General features: G+C 43.3%; 1 protein-coding gene across 2 annotated transcripts in view; it reads right to left on the bottom strand.

The window, feature by feature from the left end:
* Window positions 1-6,338: 6,338 nt before the first annotated feature.
* The window catches only part of ATP9A (ATPase phospholipid transporting 9A), a 49,669-nt gene continuing 28,425 nt past the window's right edge, over window positions 6,339-27,582 (bottom strand). For both annotated transcript variants that reach the window (XM_088528282.1, XM_088528286.1), the window contains exons 15-28: window positions 23,941-24,102; window positions 20,095-20,187; window positions 19,168-19,251; window positions 18,124-18,294; window positions 16,543-16,641; window positions 16,164-16,253; window positions 15,895-16,039; window positions 14,974-15,038; window positions 14,067-14,222; window positions 12,614-12,678; window positions 11,736-11,844; window positions 10,253-10,310; window positions 8,212-8,415; window positions 6,339-7,055 (exon numbers count right to left, since the gene is read on the bottom strand). In XM_088528282.1, the coding sequence (XP_088384408.1) occupies window positions 6,919-7,055; window positions 8,212-8,415; window positions 10,253-10,310; window positions 11,736-11,844; window positions 12,614-12,678; window positions 14,067-14,222; window positions 14,974-15,038; window positions 15,895-16,039; window positions 16,164-16,253; window positions 16,543-16,641; window positions 18,124-18,294; window positions 19,168-19,251; window positions 20,095-20,187; window positions 23,941-24,102 (1,638 nt within the window). In that variant the 3' untranslated portion in view covers window positions 6,339-6,918. The remainder of the gene's footprint in view (window positions 7,056-8,211; window positions 8,416-10,252; window positions 10,311-11,735; window positions 11,845-12,613; window positions 12,679-14,066; window positions 14,223-14,973; window positions 15,039-15,894; window positions 16,040-16,163; window positions 16,254-16,542; window positions 16,642-18,123; window positions 18,295-19,167; window positions 19,252-20,094; window positions 20,188-23,940; window positions 24,103-27,582) is intronic.

Here is a 27,582-nt window from a genome sequence, read left to right as displayed (position 1 = left end):
ATTCTCCTTCCTTTTCCAGAGTGAGTTTAGAAAAACTATTTCTAGCTTTTTTTTTAATTAGACATTTCACCATTAAAAAGAAACTGTCCATAAATTAAAAGACCCACTAACTAGGACTTATGTAACCCATTTAAAATGGGAAATTGGTAACACTTGGGAGTGAAGTCTGTTACTGTAATTTCTGGAGTCTACAGCATTCATTTGAAGTGCACAAACATCACACAAAAAAAGTTTAATATTCGCAATAGCTAGTTCATCCCTCTCCCCCCAGATTTGTTAATCGTGAGAGAGGTTAATATGCTGGCTTCTGCATCTTGATCTAGAAGATTATAATTATGCAAATAATGTAAATCATCACCCAAATCTAAAAGAAAACTTTTTCATATGATTTTAGCTGAGTTTATAATATAGTTTTTAATCACTGTTTTAGCTAAATATTGTCTCCCAAGTTATAGAATTACTTTATCTGATTCTGTCCTCTTTTTTTCTTGAGAATGTTTATAACTATTATGTTTTGGTAGAAGAATATTGCATTATGCTCGTGATCAATGTTATTGAAATTCTCCCTTTGCAGAATATTCGGTTTCAGAATCCTTCCTCTTCCCACTGCTTCTGCCACAAAACCGTGTCAGCCAGATCCATCAGATCCATCACTGCTGTGCCGATGGTAAAGCAAGTTACACTGCTTAAAACCAACAAACAGAACAGCCTAAAAATACCTGTTCCTAATGATATTGCATCATTGTTTTTTCCAGAAGAAGCACATATACGTTTCAAGTGAAAAGCCTGATTCTTCCTACTCCCACCAACAGCTTTTGGCATTAACGGCTCTGTTCTCCACAAGTGGGGTTACACCATTTAAAAAAAAGCGTAAGGATAATGTGACCAGTATCTTCCTCTATGAGCTGAGGCTCCTGAAACGGAAATTTCAAATTGAAGTATGCAGGGGGATTGGACTAGATGATCTCTAGAGGTCCCTTCCAACCCTAAGCATTCTATGATTCTATGATTCTAAGTGAATTGAGAAAAAAAAGAGAAAAAAAAGAAAAAAAAAAAAACCTTTGGACACTTGGGTACTCTGGGACTAACTGGTTCTAGAAAGTGCAGGAGGGCCCCGGGCAATCCCAGGGCTGAAGTTCCACCTAGCGGTCAAATGCACAAGGTCCTGGGGCCACCACCGCCTCCAGCAACTTGCCCGGGAGCGCACGGGAATGGGGAAAATGGCAGGGAAGGAGCCAGGCAGGGTGGGAGCCTTCCCACCGCCACGATGGGGAAAACGGCAGGGAAGGAGCCAGGCAGGATGGGAGCCTTCCCACGGCCACGATGGGGAAAAGGGCAGGGAAGGAGCCAGGCAGGGTGGGAGCCTTCCCGCGGCCACGATGGGGAACACGGCAGGGAAGGAGCCGGGCAGGGTGGGAGCCTTCCCGCGGCCACGATGGGGAAAAGGGCAGGGAAGGAGCCAGGCAGGATGGGAGCCTTCCCACGGCCACGATGGGGAAAAGGGCAGGGAAGGAGCCAGGCAGGGTGGGAGCCTTCCCGCGGCCACGATGGGGAACACGGCAGGGAAGGAGCCGGGCAGGGTGGGAGCCTTCCCGCGGCCACGCGTGCTCTGCCCAGGAGCTCTCCACATCGCTAAACCACGAACAAGACCCCGGCTGAGCAAGGACAACCTTGCCAGGAGCTACGTAATGATAAGGGACAGCAAAAACTGCCATTTCCAAACTCTCCTTTATACACATAAATGTACACATATAGCTCCCAACTTTCCTAACGCTCTCACAACATTGCAGGTCTACGCTGAAAGCAGAAATCACTGCTCTTTGCTCAGTTGTGTATTTTCTATTCAGCCAAGCAAAAGGGCCACGATGCAGATTAACCTACAGATTTCAATCCTGCCAAAGCTCGTCTTGGACTGACTGCACCAGGATCAGCTCAGGTGCCTCACACGTGATATACATGAATGAAATAAAGAAGTTGCATAAAATTTATTTTTCCATCTTGTTTTACAACATTCCCTTTTAAATTCTTACATATCTGCAACATAGAACTCCACAGAACAATAAATAATTGGCATTCATATTTCTCTTGAATCAAGAGTATTTACATGTTATTTAACTAGACAACAGGTACAAAACACCGGCATCACAGTAAATATCATTTTGACACCAGAATCCATTTCCCCAATTAAAAATTAAATTAAATTAACATTGTAAAACAATTTCAACAATTAAAAATGTTTTGAAAGGCATATAAGTACACAAGTTGTAGTAGGCAGTAGTAATGGACCATATTGACAAAGCTGTAGAACCCAGGATTTCATGCAAATCAGAGACTTAATTATGCATTAAGTAAGTAAATAAATAGGTAAATAAAAGAGCACATCCACCTCCCCCTGTGGGATGTCCCTCCTCCAGTGGGAAATGGGTTGGCCCTTAGCCCTGCAAGGGTGGAGATGGGACCAGCTGTGTGCACAGGACTCGTGCAATTAGTAGCTCATGTATCTGCTTGAGTGCAAACCAAGGATTAGCTGGTGGAGAAGCTCTTTTTTAGAGAAGAAAAGCAAAACACAAGCTTCAGGGATCCACACATCTAACTGACGGGGGTCCTCGGCAACCCCTGCCCACCCACAGCGAGGTTTCCCTGGGGAGTTGCAGGGGGTAAGAGCTCGTCGTGGCGTTAACTGCAACAGCTCTGCAGACTGCAGCAGAGCCAGGGACTTGGTGCTGCTCAGTTTGGCCCAGGAGCAGCTCGGCACGTATTTCTGAATGCTGAGAGGACATCAGGGAGCTCCCTCATCACTCACCAACCCAATGCTGGTAAGACACTGTGCAGAGTGTGTCCTCGCTGCAGTTGCATTAGGAGCTGAGCAAAACCACCACGAACAGGACAAGCTCGGTGGCACTTCCAGGTGTGAGCAACAGAAGGGAGGCAACGCGTAAGAGTTAAAGAAAAAATAGAGAGGGTGACAGCAAACCCTGAATTCCTGCAGTGATGAAGAACACGACAGGGGTTGTCACAAAACCTACGTGTTAAACAGCCATGGGAGCAACAGCACTGACCAGACCAGACACCTTCCAAAGCTGCCAGGGGAGCAGGAGCCCACGGGCGACATTCGCTGTCGTCCCACAGCATCATCCGCAGCACCGCAAAGCACACGAGTTATCTGAACTGCTGCAGTACACCAAATATTGAAACAAAAGGAACATGAACACAAGACAAATTCTATGAACAAACAAGGTACTACACGGAAAAGGAAACCTGCTTCACCCTGCATGAGTTATGAGCACACTAGAGGAAAAAGATGCAATTAATTTCCAGCAAAGAATACATTTATTCAAAGGTGTATTATGAACATATGCATTAAACTTTGCTTTTAAGAACATTTTTTAAATAATTTAAGGGAAATGGTTCACAGACAGTGCTAAGCATGAAAAACACAAAATCATTTCTTACTCCTACTGCTTGTTAGATAGCAGTTTTAATTTTGATTGCTTTAAAAAAACGCAATGTGTACCCAGAGAGAAATTGCTTCCTGGATTTACAACCTTGTGCAAAAAACTAGCTACAAAGAAACATAAGCCCTACCCTAAAATACAGCTACAGATTACTAGCAATGCCACTAAATATGAGCTCCTTATTAAGGTTATGATTCAATAAATATTACTGAAATCACAATTCACTCCCTTTCTTGGTATAAGCTAGTATTTTGCAAATATGGTCCACTCTGTGTAAACTGTATTGACTTCAGGAAACGGTGAGTTCTACCATATATACTTCTCAAATATTTACATACAGTAGCATGGCACTGTTATTCTCGCAGGACATTTAACTACTAATACACAATAGATAGGGACAGGGCTCTTACATAGGTGTATGTCATGTATTTTCCAAAGGACAAGAGAGACTTGACTTGTCTGTCACAAGAAAGTGCCTGAATAAATAAATAAATAAATAATCTTGACTTAATATTTAAATCTACTGAAATCAAATATTGATTGGGGAATCCAGAGCATCTGCAAGGCTGACGCTATCCAGAAACTGAAGCAAGCCACGACAAAGACGACACCAAGAACCCTTTTAGCAGAGTGGCAACCACAGCAGGCTGCTTGCCCAGGGCTCCTCAGGCCCTCCTTTTCCTCTGCCAGACAAGCCATTTAAAAATATGGGACTTTCAGGGCACTTCCCAATTTGTACATACTACTAAAGGGGGTGGATTTTGGTCTTTGGAACTTTTGGAAAAGTTTGGAAGAGAAAGAAAGGCAAGTTTTAAAACCATTACTGACCAGATGCATACTGAGAATTAGCTAAGTGTCCCTAGGCGCTAGGTTGTTTATGAAGGTGGTTGCTAAGAATTAGGACCCCACAAAAGAGCCTCATCAGAAGAGAGCACAAAAGAAAAGCCCTTGTTTGAGATCTAAGGGTTTGCCGTTCTTATTCCTCCAGGATTTGGAAACATAACTTTCTAAATTAAGCACACAAAGAGGACACCATTGAAACCAGCCTGTTTTGACATAGAGCTCTCAGTCCAACACTGTCATCTACAGCACAAATTCCACTCCCAAAGGTGACATAATAGAACCCATCACCTGTATGGATTTGATTGACTCTCTTCCCTGAAAAAGCAGAAAAATAAAAGGAAGAGAAGTAAAAGGACACAAATTAACACGGCAGACCTGCATGACCTGCGTGTGCTTTCCGCCTTTTCTTTGGACCTGCAGGAGGATCACTGAAAAAAAATCAGAGCCCCATGAGCATGGGTGAAGCTGCCTATTTTGCAATCTCCCCAGTTCAGTGTGTTTCCTATGAATAAATAATCTTTAAAAAATAATCCAAGAGGAGGTCTATAATCTGTGAATATTTTTAGAATGACAGAGAAATAGGGTGGCTAGCAAAGTGGCTATGAAGAGAAGAAGGCTGAAGGAGAACATCAGACGTACGCCAGACAGAAAGGCAGGAGCAGCAGGACACGGCACCCTTCAGTCCACTACCCCTGACACCACTGCTGTTTACTCTCTAAATCACACCAAATGACATGGGTGGATGGACTGGTACCATCCTCTCGCCCTGAGCCAAAGTATAATGAATTTTTCCAGTTCTTCTCCAGATCTTTTGGATGTTGCTTCATCTCATCTTTGATATTCACTCCAATAAATTTAATAAGTTAAAGCATGGAAGGCAGGCCATGTTTCACAAAGGCTTCCTCAAAGCACTTGCCACACACCAGCCACAAAAAACACGGCTTTTTAGAACTGAAAATTCAAGATGTACCACTATGGGTCAAATAGAGGCTCCAGCTCTCCTTTTAAAACAACACTCCCATTTTCCACCCTCATTTTGACAACAGAGCTTTTCCCACAGTGTTGTGCTGCTTGAGACAGTGGGATACCTGCAGCAATGGCAACAGAAGCTGGTGCTCCACTGAGAAGGCCCAGGGCAGCACACGGAAGCCACAGGAGCTCCTGCCCCTCACACCAGCACAGTTTCCTTGATCTGCTTTTTAGAGGATAAGGGAGTTCTGGTTGCTGGAGCCCCCGGCCTCTCTGCACAGCCAATCAACCAGGTACAACAGTGGCTTTTATGGTGCAAGAGACAGCAAGCAACTAATTTATCACCGACTGAACAGCTGTTAGATGAGACCAGTGGTCTCGAAAAGCTCAGTCACGTTCAACCCTTCAAGGTTCCTATAACTCTCTGTTGTTCTCCAGAGCAGTCTGTGCATGCATTGTTTATACATAGCCAATGCTTGCGATAAAAAGCAAAACTCAGTGGGTATTTTGAAGTTTAAAAATAAATAAATAAATGAATAAAACCAGTTTGCTCTGCACACTGGGCTACTACCCATGCTACAGCCTCCACGCCTGCCTCTCTGATCCAAATTTGATTTTGAGGGCAAGTTCTCAAAAACTGCCTCTCTGCAGAGATCGTGTCACGAACATCATCCACCTTGGAGTGCCTCAGCTTCTTTGTGGCTCATCTTCACAGTTTCATGCTAACAGGAAACAGATTTTGTGTAGCTGTGCAGAGCAGCAGCTCCCTGACCTTTCCTTTCAGTCTCCAAGGATTTGAGACACGTCTGCCGCATTGTCTACGGGACACTTCTCACGTTGTCAACACACTTTACGGCTGATCAGCTGCAAATTTCTTTTCCAGCAGGGGTTTTTGATTTAGATAATTTTCTCTTACACAAATAAACAGAGAGTAAAGCTGTTATGTCACCAGCTCCTTTCAACAGGAAGCACAAAAGCTAAACAAAAAGGATTTTTCTTCACTTTGGATTATATTTCCTGCTCTCCAATCGCTGGATACTACCAAAAACACAAGACTGACCACAATTCAACTGAAGGAAAATCTTGAACAGGCTTAGATTCTCAAATGTGTGTAGATGTGATGTTATGAGAATGGCATGGCACAAATCAGGAACTGGCTGTCAGCAATATAGTGCATCACCTACAGTAAAGACTTTCCAAGATGGAAAAAGAACGTACCTACTTGACTCAAAACCATAAATAATATAAAACAACACAACACCATGTAAGGAACATCACAGATACTTAAAAAGTAACTTAAAATTTTCATCACGTATAAATTCCAAGGTCAGTTAGCAGCTTTCAGATACTCTGCATCACACATGAGAAACCAATCGTCATTGCAGTTGCATGCATTTTACCCCAATTAATTTGAACAAAAGTGACAAAATTGGATGAACTAACGAGAGCCTTTACTCTCAAAAAACTCCCATTTATCATTAAGTTTCTGTTCACGGCAGTTGTTAAGTCTGTTTCAATAAAGCAGCATATAACAGAGATTACCATGAGATCCTTACGCAAATACCAGACGCATTCAGCATAGTTACAACTACATGATTTTCGTCTCTCAGCCATGTGCAGGATTTGTCTCTGGTGGGCAAAGAGAGTGGCCCTATGACGTGAGCTTTGAATAGCTTGGGGGAGAAAACCTTCGCCGCAGGTACTTGAGGACGTAGAGGGGCAGGCAGCTCACCAGGGTGATGACCGTGACCTTCCACAAGAACGACAGAGTTGCAATGAAGTAAACATCTGTTTAAAAAAAGGAGAAAAAAAAAGAGGGGGGAAAAAGGCACGAAATCAATGAAGATGGGAAGTAGCTTTGGGAGAAGGCAGAGAGAAGAAATATAATCTAACTGTACTAGCAGCTTCACCTCTCCAGATGCACAAAAGCACAAAATCCCTGCAGTTTGGTTCCTTGCTCTCCCTCCCTTCTCCTTCACCAAAGACACAAGCTTTCTACACACACAGTCCTCATGGGATTCCAGCAAGGCATATAATTCATCACAGGCAACTACAGACATAAGCCCCATATGAAATAGGGCTATCCATCTTCTGGCACTAGTCAGCTTTCTTTCAATGCACTGCTTGGATGCTGACTCCAGGAGTTCCTGTCTTCTGCTTGCCTGGTATTCCAGCAAATCATTCAGTTCTGGTATCTTGGAAGCAATGCAAGAATAGCTGAAGGATCATTCAAAATGGAGCCAGTATATCCATATGCAAGAGATTCAGATGTATCACACTGGGAAGCCATCCTCATTGCCCTCAGAGCTCGCACAACTTTATGGAACTAGCAGTGACATCTTGTGGTTCCCAACTGAATACTTAAACAACCTCTAGCGAGCTGGAATTTGCCAGCTACGAGGAGAACCTGGAATTCCTCATCCTATTTCCTTTTGCAAGGGACATGAGAGAAGTATTAACTCTGCTTCACGCAAGTGGAAGGGGAGTGGGCAGGGAAAACAAACATGACAAGAGAAGGGTCCCCTTGAAGCAAACAGAATTAGGAAGTTTTACAAGGCAGCCACTTCACCCAGTTAAAAGACAAAACCTTTCAAGCCAACAATATGGGCTCATATTTTTAGCCTCAAGTTCGGTTCCCATAGGGAAATAAAGACCATTACTGTAATGATAGTTTACATGTGCTGGAGCTCTGAAAGTAAGGGTGAGATTCCCTGGGCAACACATAATTTACTGACCACCTTCACCTCCTCTAGCGCTTGGCTATGAGCAGGAACGATCTCTTAAGTGCCTCCAAATCAAAGAGACTTTATTCCCTTCAGAACCACTGTAATTATAGATATGCTGACTTCATCAGCAGCCTTTAGGCTCAATTCATGCCCTTACAGTGCTGTTTCTGTTCGGGTCACTAAAGCGATTGGAGTGAAGAAGATGCGTTTACCCTTACCAATAAACTCATGTAAGAAGACCAGTGAGGCTATGTAGCAGGAGAGACTAAGCAGCTCAGCCACTATCATGAGCCAGTGCCACGTCTGGATGGTCAGAGCCACCATCAGCAGCTCGGTGAGAATGAGGGACGTGAAGGAAATGGCGACGATGTGGACAAACTCCGACTCGAAGAGGAGCAGCGCTCCGTACATGATGATGCTACCTGCCAGAAAACAGAGAGTTTCCACATTTTACCAGTCTTAGCCCTAAAACCCACTGCTAGGCCCAAAAAGGCTGAAACACACTCATATCCCGAGCCTGTTTTTTTTTTTTTTTTTTTTTATAAAACCTGTTGGATTTAATTACAATGGATCAGTTAGGAGAGAATTGATGAGAAGACAGGGAAAAGTTACTGCCGAGCTGCTCGGACTTTTACAACATTATCATATTTATAGACACATGGAGCTAGGAAATTAATGCGTACGATTTTGGCAATTGGAGACTTCTAAGATCATGAAACTTTATCCTCCCAGCAAAGCGGTTGGTCACTATTTAGAGGCTAAAAGATATCAAATACTTCTAAAACACACCAAGCTGCCTCAGTGCCCAGATGGAAGTAAGGTGCTGAAAAGCTCAGTGAATACAAACTAACCTCTTTTTGCACTACTTTGGCCAAATTCTCTCCTCTTTACATTTTCCCCTACAAGAAGCACACATTAAAGCACTATTTATGATGCTCTGTTTCATGCTCCTATTCTGGCTAGCCAGAGAGGCTCACAAGGGCCCGGACAACCACCTGCACAAATAAGTCATGTTAGCAGCATGAGTAATCTGCACCAACAGCCATCACATGAGGCTAGTTTCGGAAGGGAAAACCTGCAAGTGACTGGAGCTGGAGCCACAAAGTTCAAATCCAGCTGTGAACTTTCCAAACTTCAGGGCTGCTCAAGTTTTCGGAGAGGCTCTTCTCTGCTAGCAACTAGTCCAATTGTTTGGCCTGCTGTTTTCTAGTTATTTAGCCCATCAGCAGTGAAGTCACTTTAACCAAGTATTGTAACCAGATAGTGGTCTTAGCTCAAAAAGAAATCTTTCCCTCAATGCATCACCCTCTGGCTTTAGATTTCCACTGCTTGTGAATTTTCTATAAATGCCTTGGCTTTGCCATCATGTTTATATAGCAACAGAAGACCACTGTCTCTGTCATGGTGTTCTACCACACTAGATTTCAGGGGATAATCTAGAAGTTTTATATTCTTGGCTTTGCTCTCTTCTTAAGGATAGTAATATCGTTTAAATCAATAAGCATTAGCTGCTTATTCTGGCACATTTTTTCCAACTCTTGTTGATAAAGGAGTTTTGGAAAACAACATAATTTGTCACAACATCATATTGCCATTTCAACTTTATAACTCCGCATCGTGTGCCCATTTTCCATGATTTCTGATTATCAGTAGTAGAAAATATTTATGTCTGAGATTATTTAATCAAAAAAACAAACAAACCAATCGTAAAGAAAAGGCCTGCTTAGACATACACTTTAATTACTATCTCCACTTTTGCAAAATGAAAATTATAATTAAGGAATTTGGTTAACTGTTTCAACAGCTTGTGCGTAGGGATATGATCAAGATTTTGAGCTCTGTTCCAGTACTTTGTTAGAGATGGCGATGAAGCAACCTCAATAATTGTACCAGCTAATGGACAGGTTTAGATAACACACACGGGAATGCAAATCCACAGATTCTGTATTTTGCAGCATTAGTAACCTGCATCATTCATGGATTTGAAAAGATTTTTCCAAAGAAAGGAAGAGTCACGAGCTCCACTTTACAGATGGAACAATGGAAGCACTGAAAGGAACTTGTCCAAAATTACAAAGGATGGTCCCAATACGAGGAGACACAGAGCTCTGAACTTCTACGTTGTTGCCTATGACAGTGTTGGCTGCACAGCTAACTTAGCCGACTTATCTAACTTCCTACAGAAGCTAGAGAGTCCCTATCTGTTAATACTGATAACAAATATGGACAGGTATGCACAAACAGAAGTTAATTTCTTACCTTGATAGATGCTAATCAAGACCCATATCAAAAATGTTTTGTATGATAGTGGTCGCCCCTAGAGAAAGAAAAAAGAAAGTCGGTTAGAGTTTTCTTTTATGAACATTCACTTACAGACCAATCTAGCAATTAATAAAACAGAGTTTGGAGGTGACTTGGAAATAAAAACCACAAAAGCAGACAACCAGCCCCAAGGCATTATCTCTTTATTCTTATTTTTTGTGCTGCACGAAGGAGGCCTGGGATTTCGGATGCTTGCTGCTTGAGCAGTACAGTACAGCCTCTTCCTTATTGCACACGCAATTAATTCAATATAAAGATGTCTCATGAGCCTCATCATTGTGCTGTGAATTATGTGTGTGCATATTTGTAGGCACATATATATGTACACATTAATATTATATTTCTATACACATGCACACAAATCACATCATATTGGAGGCAGACAGGTTTTAAAAAAGAGCATCTCCAGCCAACAGAGCTATACCAACACACACAAAAAAAACAAACCCTGTGTTTCGACCAGGCCTAAGGATGGTTGGAGAATTAGTGGTTTATGACATCAGAGACAACATGCAAGTGAAACCAGATGGAGACTTATTCAGGCTGTTGGAAAAATAGGCTTTGCTTCTGAAAGTATCTGTTTAACAGAAATCCTTGAGGGAAGGATCTGTTGAAGACTCAGTCCACCCTTTCCTTCAATTAAGAGAGATGTTCCCAGTACGCATACCCCAGTTACTCACAAATGTTTCCAGGGGGAGTGGGGGTAGGGAGAAAGCAGCACTGAAACCAGAAAACCAAAATGCACCAAGGACAAAGTTTACCTTCTTGATCTTTCTATGGCAAATATTAAACACATTTTTCTTTGTTTAAAGAGGAAAAAAACCCCTCTCTCTTCCATGCTAATCCAACAAAAAGGGCACATAAAAAGGTCTTTAAATCCATTTAGAACATCTATGAATCAAATTTTCATTCTAGAATTCAGGTGACAACCTTTCTCCTCATTAAATGATGAGATACCTTCACAGAATCACAGAATGGTTGAGTTTGGAAGGGACCTCATCTAGTCCAACCCTCCTGCCCCAGCACCTAGAGCACGTGGCACAGGGTCATACCGAGGCAGGTTTTGAAGAGTTCCCCTGTGTTTCTTTTCCGGCTTTAGGAAAGTGCCAAATGCCTGAAATTCTCCTCCCTCTTCATTTTGGAACAAACTGGTAATATTAAATCCTTAGAATAATCCACAGAACAAAAATTCTATTTCCCAGCCGTTTCTAATAAATTGTATTTCATGCATCATTCAGCAACAAACTGTAAGGAAATCAAGTTGTATCTGTTAGCTCATGTTTGCCTTTAAAAGAACTTTGTTTGGAAAATGTATGATAAAATTCTGCATCTACAGATAATATATTCAACTCTTCTAGAGAAAGTTCCAAATCAAGGCAAGTATTGTAAAGCAAAACACAAAAGCAAGGATCTTCCAAACCTTAAGAAGGTCTTTATAGAGCTCTGGGTACAACATTGCAACTTCAGACTTAACATCTTTGTCCAGGACTAAAGAAAACACTGGAAACATCGTGTAAATTGTAGAGTACCTGGGAAGGAGGTGAAAAAACACAAAATGATCTAAGGATTAGATGAACAAACAGAAACACTTACCTACAGAAACGAAACAGTACTCTCGAAATCTTAATGCACATTGTAAAAATCTGCACTACACCAGAGCTTTGGATGTAGGAAAAACCCAAAATGTTTGTTTTTTGAATAGCTTTTGATTAGAAACATCCAGAGCTGGATGATTCAGGTACTGCAACGTTTATTAAGGAGTCTGGAACAGACCTATCCCACCCCAAATACTGCTCCGCAGTTTGGGCGCAAGGAGCTGTTTGGGTCAGGAAGGAGCAGGGATGAATTTGCTGTGCTCTTTCTTTTTAAAATTAATTATGTGCTTGATAGTATACAAAACTGTGATTGCAAGGGAAATACCAGTGTACTTTACGCTGCAGTCGTTGGTCCTGTTGACAAGCCCAGGTGAGGGTGTCTGGGGTGAGCACACCTGGGAGCAAGAGGCTGCAGGATGCCCTCACCAGCCCCTCTTCCTGGAAGAGCAGCTTGCTGTTGCTTTCTGCTATTCCAAATCAGCCCCGTTCCCTTTGGGAAGGCTGCTAGAAGGGTTTGCACTGCCCCAGTGCCTTCATCCCACTCTTCTGTGCCACGCGGAGACCAAGATCACACCTGCCCCCCCAGAGCAGCATGTGAAACACTCAGAGCAGAGCCAGGGACATGCCCTGCGTGACAAGGGGCCAAGATCTATTCGTTATGTATAGGTTTTCCACACAACTAATAAAAGAAGTGAGCTCTTACCCAATGATGAGAAACCCCTGGTAGAGGGGAACTGAAGCAAAGTAAAATACTGATGAGAAAACAGCCTAGAAAAGAAAAAAAAAAAGAAAGAAGAAAAAGCTTTTCAGACATGAGGTACTGCAGTACAAGTTGCAGCTGAAAAATATATTCTGTTCGAACTGGAAAGTACTTGCAGTGGGATCTCCAAATCCCTGGAATGAAGACAGAAGAATGTAATATCATCTCTTTTAATTCCTACGCAAACCATGGATGAAAGCTATGTTTAATAGCAAACACTGGAGAAATGAACATGGAAAACTTTAATTCCATGAAAAAGAACTTAAAGAGTTTCCTCCAAAGCCCACTGGCTTGATCAAAGCCATGCAGATGTTATGAAGGTCAGGTGCATATTTACTTGCATCTCACCCTCAGATAATGTTTTCAGAATGTAAAAGGAATGAGCACCCACTAACACAAACTCCAAAGCATTAAAGATTAAATTCTGGACAGATACAGAAATTAAATTAAAAAAATGTAAGTTTTAGATGTATCTCTCAGAGCAGGCTGGTTTGTCCCCCGAGTTCAAACCTTTTGCCTTTACTCATCCTTCTCCAACATAGTTATACTAAAAAGTGGAGAGGGAATAACCAGACTTCTCAAACATATTTTACTGAAAAGTCTTAGTTTTGAAAGGATGTATTTATTAGTACACTATGGTGTAAAAACAACTCCCAAAGAACAACCTCTGTCCTTAACTGCATCTTTCACTGAAGTGAACACAGCTAAGAATGGAATTTGGCTCCAACCTCTTAAAATGTCCTTAAGCTCTCCCTGCCAACTGGCAATTGCATTTGTGTTTCGCTGGGGCTCTGCACACCAGCAGGGCTTGAAATTTGGTAAATACAACATCTGTTTCTCAGGTTCCCTTTGGAATGGAGAGGAGCAGACTGCTTCCACGTTGCTGCATGAGCACTTGGGAAAGGCAGTGTGTGCTTCAACCACCTTCCCGGACGGCTCCCGGGAACGCTCCTCCCCACCGGACCGAGGCTCCGGCAGCCTCAGCGGGGCCCGAGCCAGCTCCTCTGCAGAGGGTTGCTAAACTGGTCTCACTGAGCGAGGACCTAACTTAAAACGTACCTGTAAGTAAGAGCACTTGTTCTTTACAAACAATGCCCTACTACACAATTAGGTGTTTCAGAACATCACTGCATAGCAGCAATAAATATGCTATTTCATAGCAGTGTTTTCTAAGGCAAAATTCTGTTTGCCCAGTTTTTAAAAAGTTGCTAATGTTGGTCCTGAACCAAGAACTTTCTCGCATGTTTTCAGTTCAAAGTAAGTCTCAAGTTCTAACCCATGAACATTTCAAGGAGAAGAAATAGTTGCATCTGATTTGAAATGCAGAACCTTTGCTTTTTAATGCTTTTTTTTTCACCTCACCATTGGAAAAGCCCACATGAAACATCCCATTTACCTGCATTGTGCTGATGCACAAGCTCCTGTGGATTACAAACTGGCTGAGAGCTGCCGACCTTTTGTAACTGTTCCTTCCATGCACCATTAGTAAACGGCCCAGATGTTTGAACTGAGTAATAGAGAAATCTGCTGCAAGTGAAGCCTGTTTTCCTTCCTGTGTACAAGAGTAAGTAAAAGCGCAATGAGATCATTTCATTACTGAAAGCAAAGAAATACCATGCTATTATTTAGCTACCACAGACAGAATTTCAAAGAAAATTTACATTGCATTAGGTGGGGGACAGCATTACCTCAGTAATTCTGCCTGTCACCAAGCTCTTCAGCAAAGAGCAAAACTATGGAAAGAATTCGCATTTGACCCTTGGCCTCAGGCTCTGAACAACCAACCCTCTGCCTTATGATTCACAACACACATGTTAACATGATACGCATTTTACATCAAGTCCAATTTAAACACAAATTTTCAGGCTCGAAAGTTCACTCAGTCTGAATGTGTTGGCTCACTGCAAGCAGCATCCCTGTGCGGCTTCCAAATCCCATCCCTGCATTCCAAGGAGCTCCATGCACAAACCTGAGTTCTAACTTGGGGTTTGCTTTCTACACTGATAAAATCGGTTCTTAAATTGTACCTGCAGTAAGTATGTTATTAGAGCAGTTACAGCTCCATTATTTGGCACATCAGGAAAAAAAGAGTCCAAGATCAGGGCATCTTAAAAGACTAAATAACGAGCTTGAGTTCAACTAAACAGTAGCCTAGTTTGCAACCACATTATTTTTTATGTTAAGGCTTGTGGTCTGGTAATTTGTTCTTCTTGCATGAGTTTCTGATGATTTGTTTAAGCGTAGCTAGCAAACTAACTTCAGAGGTGTCAAATGATGTGGGATAAACTGGGAGATGATCCCACCTTTCCTTCAACGCCAACACCACAGTCGGCCTCCTGGATCATGCTGACGTCGTTCCCTCCATCCCCTGCAGGGCAGAGCACAGGTAAAGGACATTGGCAATTAAACAACACAGGCAACTTGCAGTCCCACTGAAGGCCTCTGCGCCAGACCGTAATGCTAGAAGAAACATTCAACCCATTAACAAATGTGAGACTTTAAATAGAAACTAGGAAATTAAATTCTTTAAGCAGCTTCTTACAGAGCAGCGAGTACTCAAAGCTGCTGACCACCCAGTCTGGTTTGTAGGGTATAACATTTTACCTGTGTGCTGAAATAAACATCCCATATTAGCAATGGCTTTGCAAAGACAGCACCCCAAATATGTGTCACCAAAGTTTCCATGAGCAAAGCTTCACCTTACCAACCCCCCCACAAAAAAAAAGAAAAAACGAAACAAAACAAAACAAAACACTCTGTTCCCTAACTCAGCATTTCCAGGTGTTACAAATGACCCAGGACAAAAAAAAAAAAAAAAACTCGAGGACAAAAAAAAAATTTGACACACAGAATCACTCAACCTTAACTAGTGAGGCCATTTCTTAGTTCAAAAATAAGCATAATAAATCTCTTATTGTGCAGTTGGACAGTAAAACAAACAAACAAAACAAAAACAAACTAAAAACCAAACACTTCTTTCCAGCTTCAAACTCTGATTGCTTGCAAGCTTAAGCTCACAGAATTCAGGCCTTAAAAGAAAAGAAACAAAAAAGAAAACAAAGAAACCAGTTTACATGCTTAAAACACTCTTTAGTCTTTCTGTATTAGGCATAGCTATAATGCCCACATACACATTAAATCAAAGATTCTTTGCCTGATACATAACCAGGAGTGAGCCTGAGGAGATGCTAGGGGAGGCCTTACCTGCGAAGGGAAGCTCTTACCTACGGCACAGGTGAGTTTGCCAGTTCTCTCCTGGAGCAAGCGCACGATCTGAGCCTTCTGCGTGGGGGCACATCTGCAGCACACCACGGCAGGGCACTGGCAAGCCAGCTCCATGAACTCATACTCGTAGTATTTCAGACACACCTATTTCACAGAGAACAGAAGCGTCACTGATTATTTGTGCTACAAATATGCCTGTAAAAAGCCAAATTTGGCTGTAGTGTGTGGAGACTGTGTTCACAAAGAGTCTGAAGGGGCTGGAGTTTACCTCGAGCGAGTCGCCAGAAATAACAAGCGCGCAGTCGTGTTTCCGGCGGAAGGCGTTCAGCTCCAGATGGGCTTCTCCACGGTTGGTCACCTGGAAAAAAACATAGCAACTGTGGAAGGACTCGGTTGAGGTGAAAAAAGGAAACAAAACAGTCCCAAAGGGAGCGAGAGTGGCATGGGCAGGCAGCACATTTTGCTATTCAACTACAGCCAGATAAACAAAAGCTCAAATTTGGGTCAAAAGAACATATATATTTATATATATATGTATATATAAACTCCCTCTACTTCTGGGCTACAGTTACAATCTCAACACCCCTCCTGTCCCCATATTCCGTGTTTGGAACAAGTCCTGAGAGAGGCTTGTGTGCTTTACTCACTAGTCGGAATATATGGATGTCCTGTGTTCTCGTCACCAAATGTGCATTCTTGGCTGTACACGTGGCTGTCTCCAACTTATCCCCTGTCAGCATCCACACCTGAAAACAAACGTTGAAAACATTAAATGCAAAACTTGTCAACTACATCTTCAGGACATCTGGAAGCATAACCTGCCAGTTCAGGCACATAATAGGATTGTTTGAATATATACACATTCTTAACTTTCAGAAACCCCTATTTTTAAAATGGGCAACAAACTCTCCTGTATGAAAGAAGGCAGAGCTTTTAAAGGCAAAGGAGATTACAAACTGAAAGGCAAAGGAGATCACCAACTACGTGCAACATTTGTCCACCTGCAACATTTCAAGATGCTGCTGATAAACCCCACAAAATGCAAGCTAAGGAATGCGTATGCGTGTGTTAATGTGTCCCATCCCAGCTATTTCTTGCAGGCTGAAATAAGCAGACTGTGCTGCAGAGATCCCTCATGGCCCTGCCTGAGATGTGGATGATGCAACTGGGTTAGCTCACTGCTGATGTGTGCGTCTGGAACAGACCTGGCTGTTTTCATATACACTGCTCCTTTTATTTTGTGCTTCGGGTGGGGGGCATTAGAGAGCCATGTCAGCAGCAACACTCCTCCAATCTGGCAGGGAATTCCCTCAGTCGTATAAATATATCAGAGCTGGGTTTGTTTTTCCACTGCCGTATTTATTCTTTGAAGACAACGCCCAACAATATTTAAGCAAACTTAAGAAAAAAAAAAAAAAAACCCAAAACCCAGACAAACAAACAAAAGACGACAGCTATTTGTTTAATGATCTGAGGTTGGAAGAAGATTTGATCTCAACAAGATGGTTCCTGTAACAAAGTATAAGGCTGTTTTCAGCCTGGCTTTCCCTCCTGCAGGCAATGCCCTGCTAGATGTGCAGTGATGGTTGGGGACGATAGGGAGACCCGCGCTCGGGTGACAAGGTGACAGGGAAAGCGAAACCGCTTTGAGCACGAGGTGGGGACGGTGCCGCCAAGGACCCGGCTGTTCCCCCCACTTCCTTGCTGAAGTCCCTGTTATCCATCGGGATGTCTCCGAACAGAAAGTGCTTCTGGAAGCCCATACAAAGCTTTGGATTGTGCTTCCTATCCCAGACAAGAGCCCTGCTTTTGCATCTGTAGTGCAGCCCAGATTCAAAACGGAGAATCCACAGCCTCCTGCTTTTACCTCCTTTTTGCCCAACTCTGAGTATTTGGTGCCTTATTTTCCTTCTGCAAATCCGTGATCTGACTGGCAAATTTTTAGTGGGGAATATTAAGCAGGAAATATGCCTGGTTCTTCACCAGTACGTACAGCTCGGACTATTGGTGTTCGAGACTTGGAGGCAGAAGGCTGCAAAGCGGGACAAAAGCCTCCCTGCTCCTCATTCTTTTGGCTCAGGCCCCCTCTGGCGGCTACTCCAACACATTCACAGGCACAGCTGGTACTTCAGCCTCGGCATGAGAACTCGCATGCAGGGGACAGGACAGATCTAACCAGGTCTCATTTTATGCAACCACTCGAACGAAAAGCTTATGCAAAAGCAGACCTTAATGCCAGCGTTTCGTAGCGTCTCCAGGGTAGGGCGGACGTCCGCCTGCAGCTGATCCTCCACTCCGGTGAGGCACAGCAGCTCCATCTCCATCTCCAGGCTCTCGATCACCGTGGCCACCTTCAGCGAGCGATCGTGCACGCTCAGCTTCGCCTGCACGTAGCGAGCCTGAGGACAGGGCAGACACACACTTGCAGTCACGGCTGGTCAAGCAGCCCCTCTCTGCTGCTGTGGAGCACAGGGTTAACCATGAGCACCACCCACGTCTCCCCGTCTTCAAGGGTGGCACCTGCAACGGCCCAGGAACACTAGATGTGCCTTACAGAGCAAGGCTAAAATATCTGAGGAAGTTTGGGGTACTTTGTCCCTATCCTGAGCTAGCTGGACAGTCAGTGCATTCTGTGTCCTTGGCACACAAGTGCACAACAGTTACTGAAGTGACACCTGCAGAAAGCCTGGAAATGACTCCCTCACACTACAGGTCTATCAGTGGCTTTCACGACTAGCACTTTTTCTACAAGCAAGGACAAGAAACATGTCGACCATCATATCTCTGCATTCAACCAAGCAATTCTCCTTTGAATTCTGCCTCTCTGGGGTAAATAAATTTATGCTGTGGTTGGGGTCTCACATAGGGACTCTGTGCATGGGATTGGCTATTTCCATGAAGCCTGGCTGGGTTATATTCAGGGGGACTGCCGTTTCCATAGATACAAATGTAAAATTAAAAGCCAATTAATCTCCCCCTCAAAACACAAATTGACTAACAAATGGTTAATTTATAATTCATATATTTATAACAACAAAAGACTATAAGGCAAGATTCCTGAACTGTTCTGGAGGGTCCTGGATAGGATCCAGTTTTTTACATATCACTCAAAACAGTGTTTTGATTAAATTAACGCAAGATGTCTAAGAACAACAGTTCTGTCATGAGGACAAGGAAGATGAGAGGCTGTATTACCATGAGAGGTCTGGGAGAATCACTTCAGTAATTACTTGTTTAAAAACAAAGGAGAAACAAAACAAACAAAAACTTACTTCAAAGTCTTGATACTGCTCCTCAGTCAGAGACTTCTTGGCTACAACAAGAACCCTCAGGCCTTCCCTCGCCATGTTACCACACTGCAAAGAAGAATCACGCTGAAGACCATAAACGGCTTTTCGAGGAAGAGGATTTATGCACAGCATTGCAGAGATTGCCATGTCAGATAGCAGGTTAAGAAAATAACCGTCCCATTTGAGCAACCCCATTGAGTCTATAACATTTGATAAAGTGCACGATAAACTCAAGGGTAAAAAAAAGGAGGAGATCTGAAATGGTTAGTAATCTCCCCCAGTGATCAGAAACAAAAATGTCCATATCAGTATGGCAAAACCACTCCATTAATTTCATTTTCTCTGGCTGTAAGTGATAGGACACAAGCCTTTGACTTGAAGACCTACAATCTCTGGCCATAAAAATCTTTGAAACAAGACTAACATATTATCTCTATGATCACAGGGAAGAAAAATCAGTAACTGAAGTTCCTGCTATGAAGTCTGCATCCACATTACTGCTTAAGTGGCAGACACATGATCCCAGCAGAAAGCTACCAAATGTAGTTTTGAAATTAAACAAACCCTTCAATTTAAAATAAGTCCAAATGCAGTATCAAGTACATGATAAATCTGGTGATTTTGAAAGTCAGTCAATTTTGAGTAAAATCTATTTCACCTACAGGAATTATCTTGCATTAACTGTATTGAAATTGCCACCTGCCCTGTTTTAAAAGGCAGTATTATTGCATGTATATTTGTCCAACTGCTAATCCAATGAATTGTTGTATCAACGATCTTTCAGCTTGCAGATGTTATAACAGGTACACCCATCCTAGTACATTAACATCAGCAGCTTTGCCCGTGTCACCCCGGCACAGGAAAAGCTCTTGCCCAAGAAATCCTCCTGATATCTGAGGATGTGTGTACCTCTTCTTCCAGCCAGTCGTTGTACTGCACGATGCCAGCCATGACCACATCGGCCCCCTTCATGTAGAAAGTGATCTCGCCTGTTGATTCATCCTGAAGAAGACAAGCAAAAGCATCTCAGCTGGGCACCCCATTAGCATGTTTTGAGTGGGTTTGGCAAGCTGGGACGAGATTTTTCTGCACAATTCATAAAAATGCAGTGCTGTTAGGTCAGGCTGAAGGTCCACCTAGCTCATGGCCACAAGGAGATGCCTATTCGATTGCAGTTTGGTTACTCACAGCAGGAGTTAATGCTTTAGACAACGATGATCAGCTCTGAGTCAGCAACGCATGATCCCCAGATACCTCTTGCTTCTCACAGCATGTGCCTTTGGAAGAACCACTGTGCACCCCAAAAACCTGACTTCAAACCTTATACCTTCCTGAAACAATAAAACAGGCATGCAAAGCTTGCAGAAATCACTAATTTACCCTTCTGTTAGGAGCACAATAAGCATTTAAACTTGTCACAGAAAGGTTAGGTTGCTGTCTGCCTTATCTGATGCAAGTAATTTGCAGGCTGCGAGCAAGGCATATTTACATTACTGCAAATTAAAAAATCCCTTCTAACCAGACAGATACCTAAGGAGGTCACTGCTATTAGGATTACAAGCTAATGGAAACCCTGGCAATTTCCTCAAAGGAGACAAAACAATGAGTAAGGAACAAACTGCTCTGTAAACGGAGACAGCCACCAGGGATAGGAAGAAAATAAACTTAACACGCAAAACCAAAAGGCCCAGGAAGGTCTGCAAATAGACATCTGTGAACGAAGAGGGGGAAAAAATACCTTAAAAGTCCTACGAACACTTTTATTTTTAAACTATTTAATATACTTGTCAACTTGTCATTGCAAAAACCACCAGTGAAAATTCTCAACCATCTGAGTAGAGGTAAAAGCCCAAGAGCCTCTGATGCAAGGAAAAGAGAGCTTCCATAGGTAGCTAGGAGAGGCAGGTACTAAACATGCAAAAAACGTCTTCGATAATGAAATTTAGAAGGAGACAAGGATAGCCAAGGTCCTTTGATGAGCATTCTTGCCAAAGTCATAAAGATCTTTACAAGAGAAAATCTTACAACTGAACTTCAGGATGTTTTTCAGTGTCTTCTGGCATGCTCAGTGTTCATATACTGATAGACACACACCCCACATCCCCCAGCTAAAATACATGTAACTACCAAAACAACTAGAATCTGCTTAAATAAAACATAACACTTCTGGCAGCAGCAAAAGGTAAAGGTTTATCTATTAAATTATTTGATTAAAAAGTGTCTAACAACATCTCTGTAGGAAACTGAATAAAGGCTCCACTTCCCGTGCTGCAGAGCTGGCTTAAGATAGTTTAGATTTTTTTGTCCAATATAAATACTGTATCAGCTATCTCCTTGCATTAGTCATTTCCTCTCACCAAGTTCAATAGGAGGTTAGTGCGTTCTCATATTATGGTAAGATCACACTATAAATCTGCCCAGAGATTTGCCAGTTACATTGTTTTGAAGAGGCATCTTTTTCCACCGTGGTCTGATTCTGGCCATAGTTCAAAGGCATCTTTCAATTTCAGATATGACAATAGCACTATCTGTGTGTTACAACAAAGACCATTCCACACGGGTAAGGGGAAAAAGAGCAGAGAAAGAAGAATGGAAAATGTGGTCAAACAAACAGGCCTCCTTTCAAGAGGGAGATAAGTAAACAGGACTGTAAAGAGTGGCTGCCACACTCGAACAACACTTCTGAGAACTGGATAAGAAGCTACCAAGAAGCTGATCACCTGCAACAAGCAGATATCGCAAAAACATCTCAGGGCCCGGGGGGAAGATGGACACCTCCACCAAGGACTTCAGCAACAGTATCACTGAGCTCGCTGCACACATCATTCAGTGAGCTTCTCCACCCAGAACATGCAGGAAGCCTGACGAGACGGGGTAACCACCTCCTGCCAGCCTCAGAAATAGCAGGTTAGAAGAACGGGTGATATCTGAGCAGGAAGTGTTACCATTTTAATTCTACTTACTGCACCTCAGAGCGCGGACTGTGGTTTCGCTCTGCAGTTCCTCCCTGCCCCGGCTGCTCATTGCTCCTGCTGCCCTCTGGTTGCTTTATGCTGCTTTCCCTTCCATTATTTCTGCTTTTTACAAATAGGCAACGCAGTTTTATAAAATATGCTAAAGAGGTAAGAATCAAAATCTTATAAAAATCTGAGAAAGCAAGCCGAGAATCAAAACCAACGTGAGTGCCTACACATGCATATGTGTATACTTAATGAAAGAAAATTTTACTTGTCAGTTACTGATTTTAAAAGCATTTTCTTTTTAAATAAAAATCTGCTCGAGGATAGTATTTCAGAGCAAACAGGAACATGACAAGGTAATAGCCAGGCACACAGCCAGGGTCTGGGACAGCCAGTTCCTGTGTTTTGCTGCAGCTCACTGGGGGCAAAATAAAGATGCTCAGGTAACAAGTGCAACAGAGAGGGGCTGACGTCCTATTAACAAGAAAGATCTTGTCAATAACAAGAAAAAAGAGCGTCTTAGACACTCACCGTCTGGGGCCTGATGTTGCTCCCCGTGACCACCAGTGGGAGTTTGGCCATTCCCATCAGTAGCACTAGACCAAATACAGAAGGTACAGCAGAAACCTTTTCCTTCTGAAAGGGGAGGAATACAGCTAACTGCTTTTTAAAAATACTGCACATTCAAATCACTGGTTTGTCATGCTGTTGTATGAAGAAGGGGAAAAAAAATGCTCAAAGACAGCTCCTCTCCAGTTTTCCAGTTGGATTAAAATGAAGTTCAGGGCATTTGCTTCTCTGCTGAGCATATGAACACAGTTTAATGAAATGTGCAGCAGTTGGGATTGTTATTCCCCTCTCTTTTTTTTTTTTTTTTTCTTTTTTAAAACAGCTTTGAGAAAACATTATCTCTTCAAAAGCTACACGCATACAGCTACAAGCTTATGCTAAGCCATGGAGATGGAGGCTGTTTAATCCTCCCTCTTCTATTGCTAATAGCCTTTAAAAGTCTAAAGTTGTTTTCACTATAAAAATAATCTATCTGAAGAAATTACACCTGTTGAACTTGAACAGTGAGCCCAATATTCCTCGCAGCCCTCCAGTGCGGTACCAGACACTCGTCACAGCTCCAGCAGCAGCTCCCTCTGTTCACGCGCGCTCGGTCCCTTCTCCAGACTCAGATTTGACACGCTGGTTACTTTGCACAAGCTCATCCTGCCAGCTCCCTTCATCTAACACTCCTGCCCTCGGGCACAACTCAGTGTTTCAAAGCCCGGAAAACTTCAGATGGAGATTTGTATTCCTGTACCATCCTGTGGCCTCTGCTCCAAAATGTAAAATCCTGAGCAACAGGAGATGGAGGCTGGAAATGCACAAGTGCATGAGCTTTAGCAATTTCAGTTTGTGCTGAACACAGACTGCCATTAAGAGTGGAAAAAAGTTATATTACGGGCACACATTACAGTTCCACCTTTATCACTTTTATTACTTAAAAAAAAAAAAAAAAAAAGAAGACAACTGAAGTTCTCCTTAATTCCTGCTGTTGAGCACAACCACTGCTTTGCCCAGCTTCACCTTATCCTTCCCTAGTGCACAGCTGTGTGGCACAACACGGGGAAGGAGAACAAGTTGTATTATTAGCTGGTCACAGCAATGGGGAGCTGTGAAAACCCAGCAGCAGTTTATAACCTTAAGAGATACGAGCTGCTGCCAAGTCCCCCCAGGAGCAGCACCACTTCACACCCTCATGCCCCGGCTGCAGGAGATGTCCAGGGACCTTTCCGCAGCCGCTTACCCGAACGATGATTCCCATCCGTTTGCTCTCGTAAGTGAAGGGGAAGATCTGCAGGATGGTGAAGTTCAGGATCTGGCCGCCCGGTGTCCTCAGCTGCACAGAGGACTGGTCTCTGCCCACCAGCGTTAGGCCCACGCTCTCCGTCCACTGCACCAGGGCCACCTAAAGGCAAGTGGGGCCAGAGGTCAGGGGACTGCTGGGGCCGCGGGCAGAGGTCATGGCAGGGAGCGCCACAAGGGAAGGGACAGCGGGTTGTAGCTGCAAAAGAAGTTCCTCAGTCATTAAGGGCACGATGGAGCTGATCCGATTCCTACCTCGGCCACATGAGGAGAACAAGCGATCCCTTCAGTGCGTTTTTCCCGAGGGTTTTCCCTAGGGCCCGGCCCTGACAGAGCTTCGCTCCAGCCAGGGGAGGGTTTACGGATGGTGCAACCTACGGCACAGGCCACCACGTCCCCTTTGGTCAGGAGAACAACGTGAAAGGCAAAATAGTGTCGGTGGAGGAGCCGACCCGAACATGGCAGCAGCTCCAGCACCAAGCCCATGGGACAGGACCACGAGCGTCACCCCAGCTGGGAGCAAGGGAGGTTCCTGGAAGAGAACCAGGAGTCCATGGACAGCAGGACGACAGACAAACTGCCAGGCAAAGCCCAAGAGCCACGTGGAAGCTCAGCACCTGAGAGAAGTGTTTATGTGTATATATATATATATATATATAAATAAATAAATAAATAAATAAATAAATTTTTGTTTCCTGGCTTACTCTGTTCGTAGGCTCACTGAAAGGTTTATCTTTGTTTTCATTTGTATAATCACACCTATTTGTAGCATTTAACTTCTGGTAAAGCACGAGGAAGTATTCAGTTTATTCCTCGCAGGGCTGAATAGTTCTTTACTTTGGCAATCTAAAACAACTACTGTAACACTTGGGCTAAATCATTAATATATAATCTTATTCTGAAACTTGTGCTTTATCACAGGCTAAAGCTGTTCACATTCATGAGCAAAAAAGCCCAACACCAGCCTAGCTCCAGCACTCAAACCACTGCTTCGATTACAGCACCTGGGTCCAGTCCAAACTTCCCAACAAAACCGACCGCCCCGGGGTGAGGCTGTTGAGCCCTCAGTGTCTCATCGTGCACTTTGTACCCAGGTGCTCTGGGCACTGCCTGCCCTCCTTCAGCTACATGCTCCGAAGGGAAACCCCTTGGGAAGTGAAGGCAGAGATACCCTCTGCACAAACCTACAGATATCAAACCTAGGCTTGGGAAATCCTGTTTAAAAGCCACTTACTTCCTGAACATGCTCCTTCAGATTGCTCTCTGAAACTTCAAATGAAAAGCTTTGCATTCACCTTGCATTTACAAGTCTCAAAGCCAGAAACACTAATGCACAGTGGAGTAAGTCACCTTCCAGATTCATCTCATCATCTCTTGTGTCTTTCCCCAGAGTTATTACCAGTTTACATTCTTCAATAAAAAAAGGATATTTCTATCATGTTCCTCCAGTTTAATGGACAGACCTATAATGGACTTTTTATTTCTTCAGACAGTCTTAAATCGTCAGATAGAAAAATAGTTGATTTGGCTTTGCTCTAAAAGACCTTTAAATCAATTTATATTAACATATTAATATGAAGGCATATTTTCAAAGGTTAGAACAAATGTCATAGAATCTTCCAAGCTTATATTTTTCCAAGGTATCTTGAAAACACCATTAGACTAAGGAGGTGCATATTTAGCAATTTCTCCTAGCAGTTTTCCAGAGCAGAGATGCTTCTGCAGCTCTGGATAATAAATAATTGTTGAGACTCCTTCACGGCACAATGTCACACGGGCATTTGTTCAGCACACACAGCACTAGATGTTTGAGTGTCCATGCCCATAAGGTAGGGCATGGACAAATCCCTGCTCCCAACTCGGCCTATTAAAGCATCTTTTATGAAGTTCTTTGACAAGCATCTCCTCCCTCCATCCCTGCTGGGCATCTCATTTAAATCACATGTCAAGAAGTATTTAAACCTCCCCCAAAAATAAGCTTTGAGCAGAGTAACAAATGGGAGAGTAGTTCACCATACGTGCTATGTCATCTGTCTGTGACAGACCTTGCATTGCACGACCCTGTTCATGTTGGATGGCACTAAGTCTCCAAAAACACACTCTAGCAGAAGGGGAAGGATAATGAAGGAAATTCCCCACTTCTTGGGCTGTTGGTCCCACAGCATTTCTTCTTTCAGCCTCTGATAGACCCCAGGTGAGCAGCATCCAGGAGCAGCTCAGACCAAGCACTGCTGGTCCCTTCAACACGCCAATCTGCAGCCTCTGTAGTACTTGATGAATAACTATGGAGGGGGAAAAATCACGTAATTTAGAAGCGTTTATCCGATCTACTGAAAGCATTTCAATGGCCATCCCTGTTCAACGTGTGACACACCAGGACCTTGCCTGTAGAAAGCACCACTGTGCCAGCAGCCAGTGACCGCAGCAAAGGGCAGCCTTGTCGTGGCACGGGTGGGAACCCGCGCGTGGCAGGGGACGTTTCCAGAGCAGCCCAGGACAGCGGGCGTTTATTCTGCACCGCTTAAGCAGGTAAGTAGCTGCATGGGCTCCCAGGCATAGCAGAAGAAACATTTGAAGACGATATATGAACAAATATTTTTACGGCTTAAACAAGTAAGATTCAACCAGGTTGGAAGCCCCTCGCACATCCAGAGTGCCCCTGCTCACCAACGTGCAGAAATCAGTTCATCTCCTTGCTGCATTCCCAGGGCCAGGGCAGGCTGGCGCAGCCTGGCATCCTCGCCCCCAAACTTCACTCTGACAATTAAATTACCCCAGCCACCGCTGAAATGGATATCGACTAATAAATTTCATTCTAAAGAGACAAATTGATCCTTCTGTGTTATGAGCTGCTCGACAAATGTCCCATTTAGGGCAGAAGCCGCTGGCTCGGTGCACCCTTTCATGTCCTGGCAGCTGCGGGACGTTGTGGGGGTTAAAGACTGTTTGCCCGGGAATCCCGGGCGCTCTTATCTCCCATCAGATTATATCTATTTCATTTCCCCTGTTAGTTACTGTATGGCTACAACTGACACGCTTGCAAAGCCCCAAGGCTGTAACCGATATCTGAATAAAGATACTTCAAGAGCTCTAAATGGCAGCATGCACAGGAAACAAATTTAGGAAATCCTGCTTTCTGTTACAGGAAATGAATCCTATGCCAACTGGTAGAAATTACCCTTGCCGTTAAAGTAAAGAGAATACAAGTTTTTGTACTCATTTCATAAACTGACCTTCCCTGCCATGGCAATATTTTATTGATATAGGATTTCAAAGGCTGGCTTTAACAGGAGTCCAAAGCCATTCCCCTACAGGGGATGTTATTTAACAGCATTGCTCTCATCTCAAGGACTCCATTTGTGCTGATCCTGCATTTTCTACCATCTAGTATGACACAGGCAGAGCATGTCTAAACAATATTTGTATATCTAAGAGCTACAGACAAAATGTCCTAAGTGCAGCAAAGCATATCTGATTTCTGAATCTGCTGTAATTCTCTACTTAGGGCATCACAAGAAAGAAAAAAGAATATAAACAATAATCTTGGAGGAGTTAGTTATCGTGTTATAACAAATCAAACAAA

The sequence above is a fragment of the Tinamus guttatus genome, unplaced genomic scaffold (assembly GCF_059628265.1).
Source record: "Tinamus guttatus ecotype Peru unplaced genomic scaffold, ASM5962826v1 Tinamus_guttatus_pri_ptg000027l, whole genome shotgun sequence".
Taxonomy (NCBI): Eukaryota; Metazoa; Chordata; class Aves; order Tinamiformes; family Tinamidae; genus Tinamus; species Tinamus guttatus.
The sequence above is the reverse complement of the archived record's forward strand: the minus strand, read 5'-3'. Positions and strand labels throughout refer to the sequence as shown.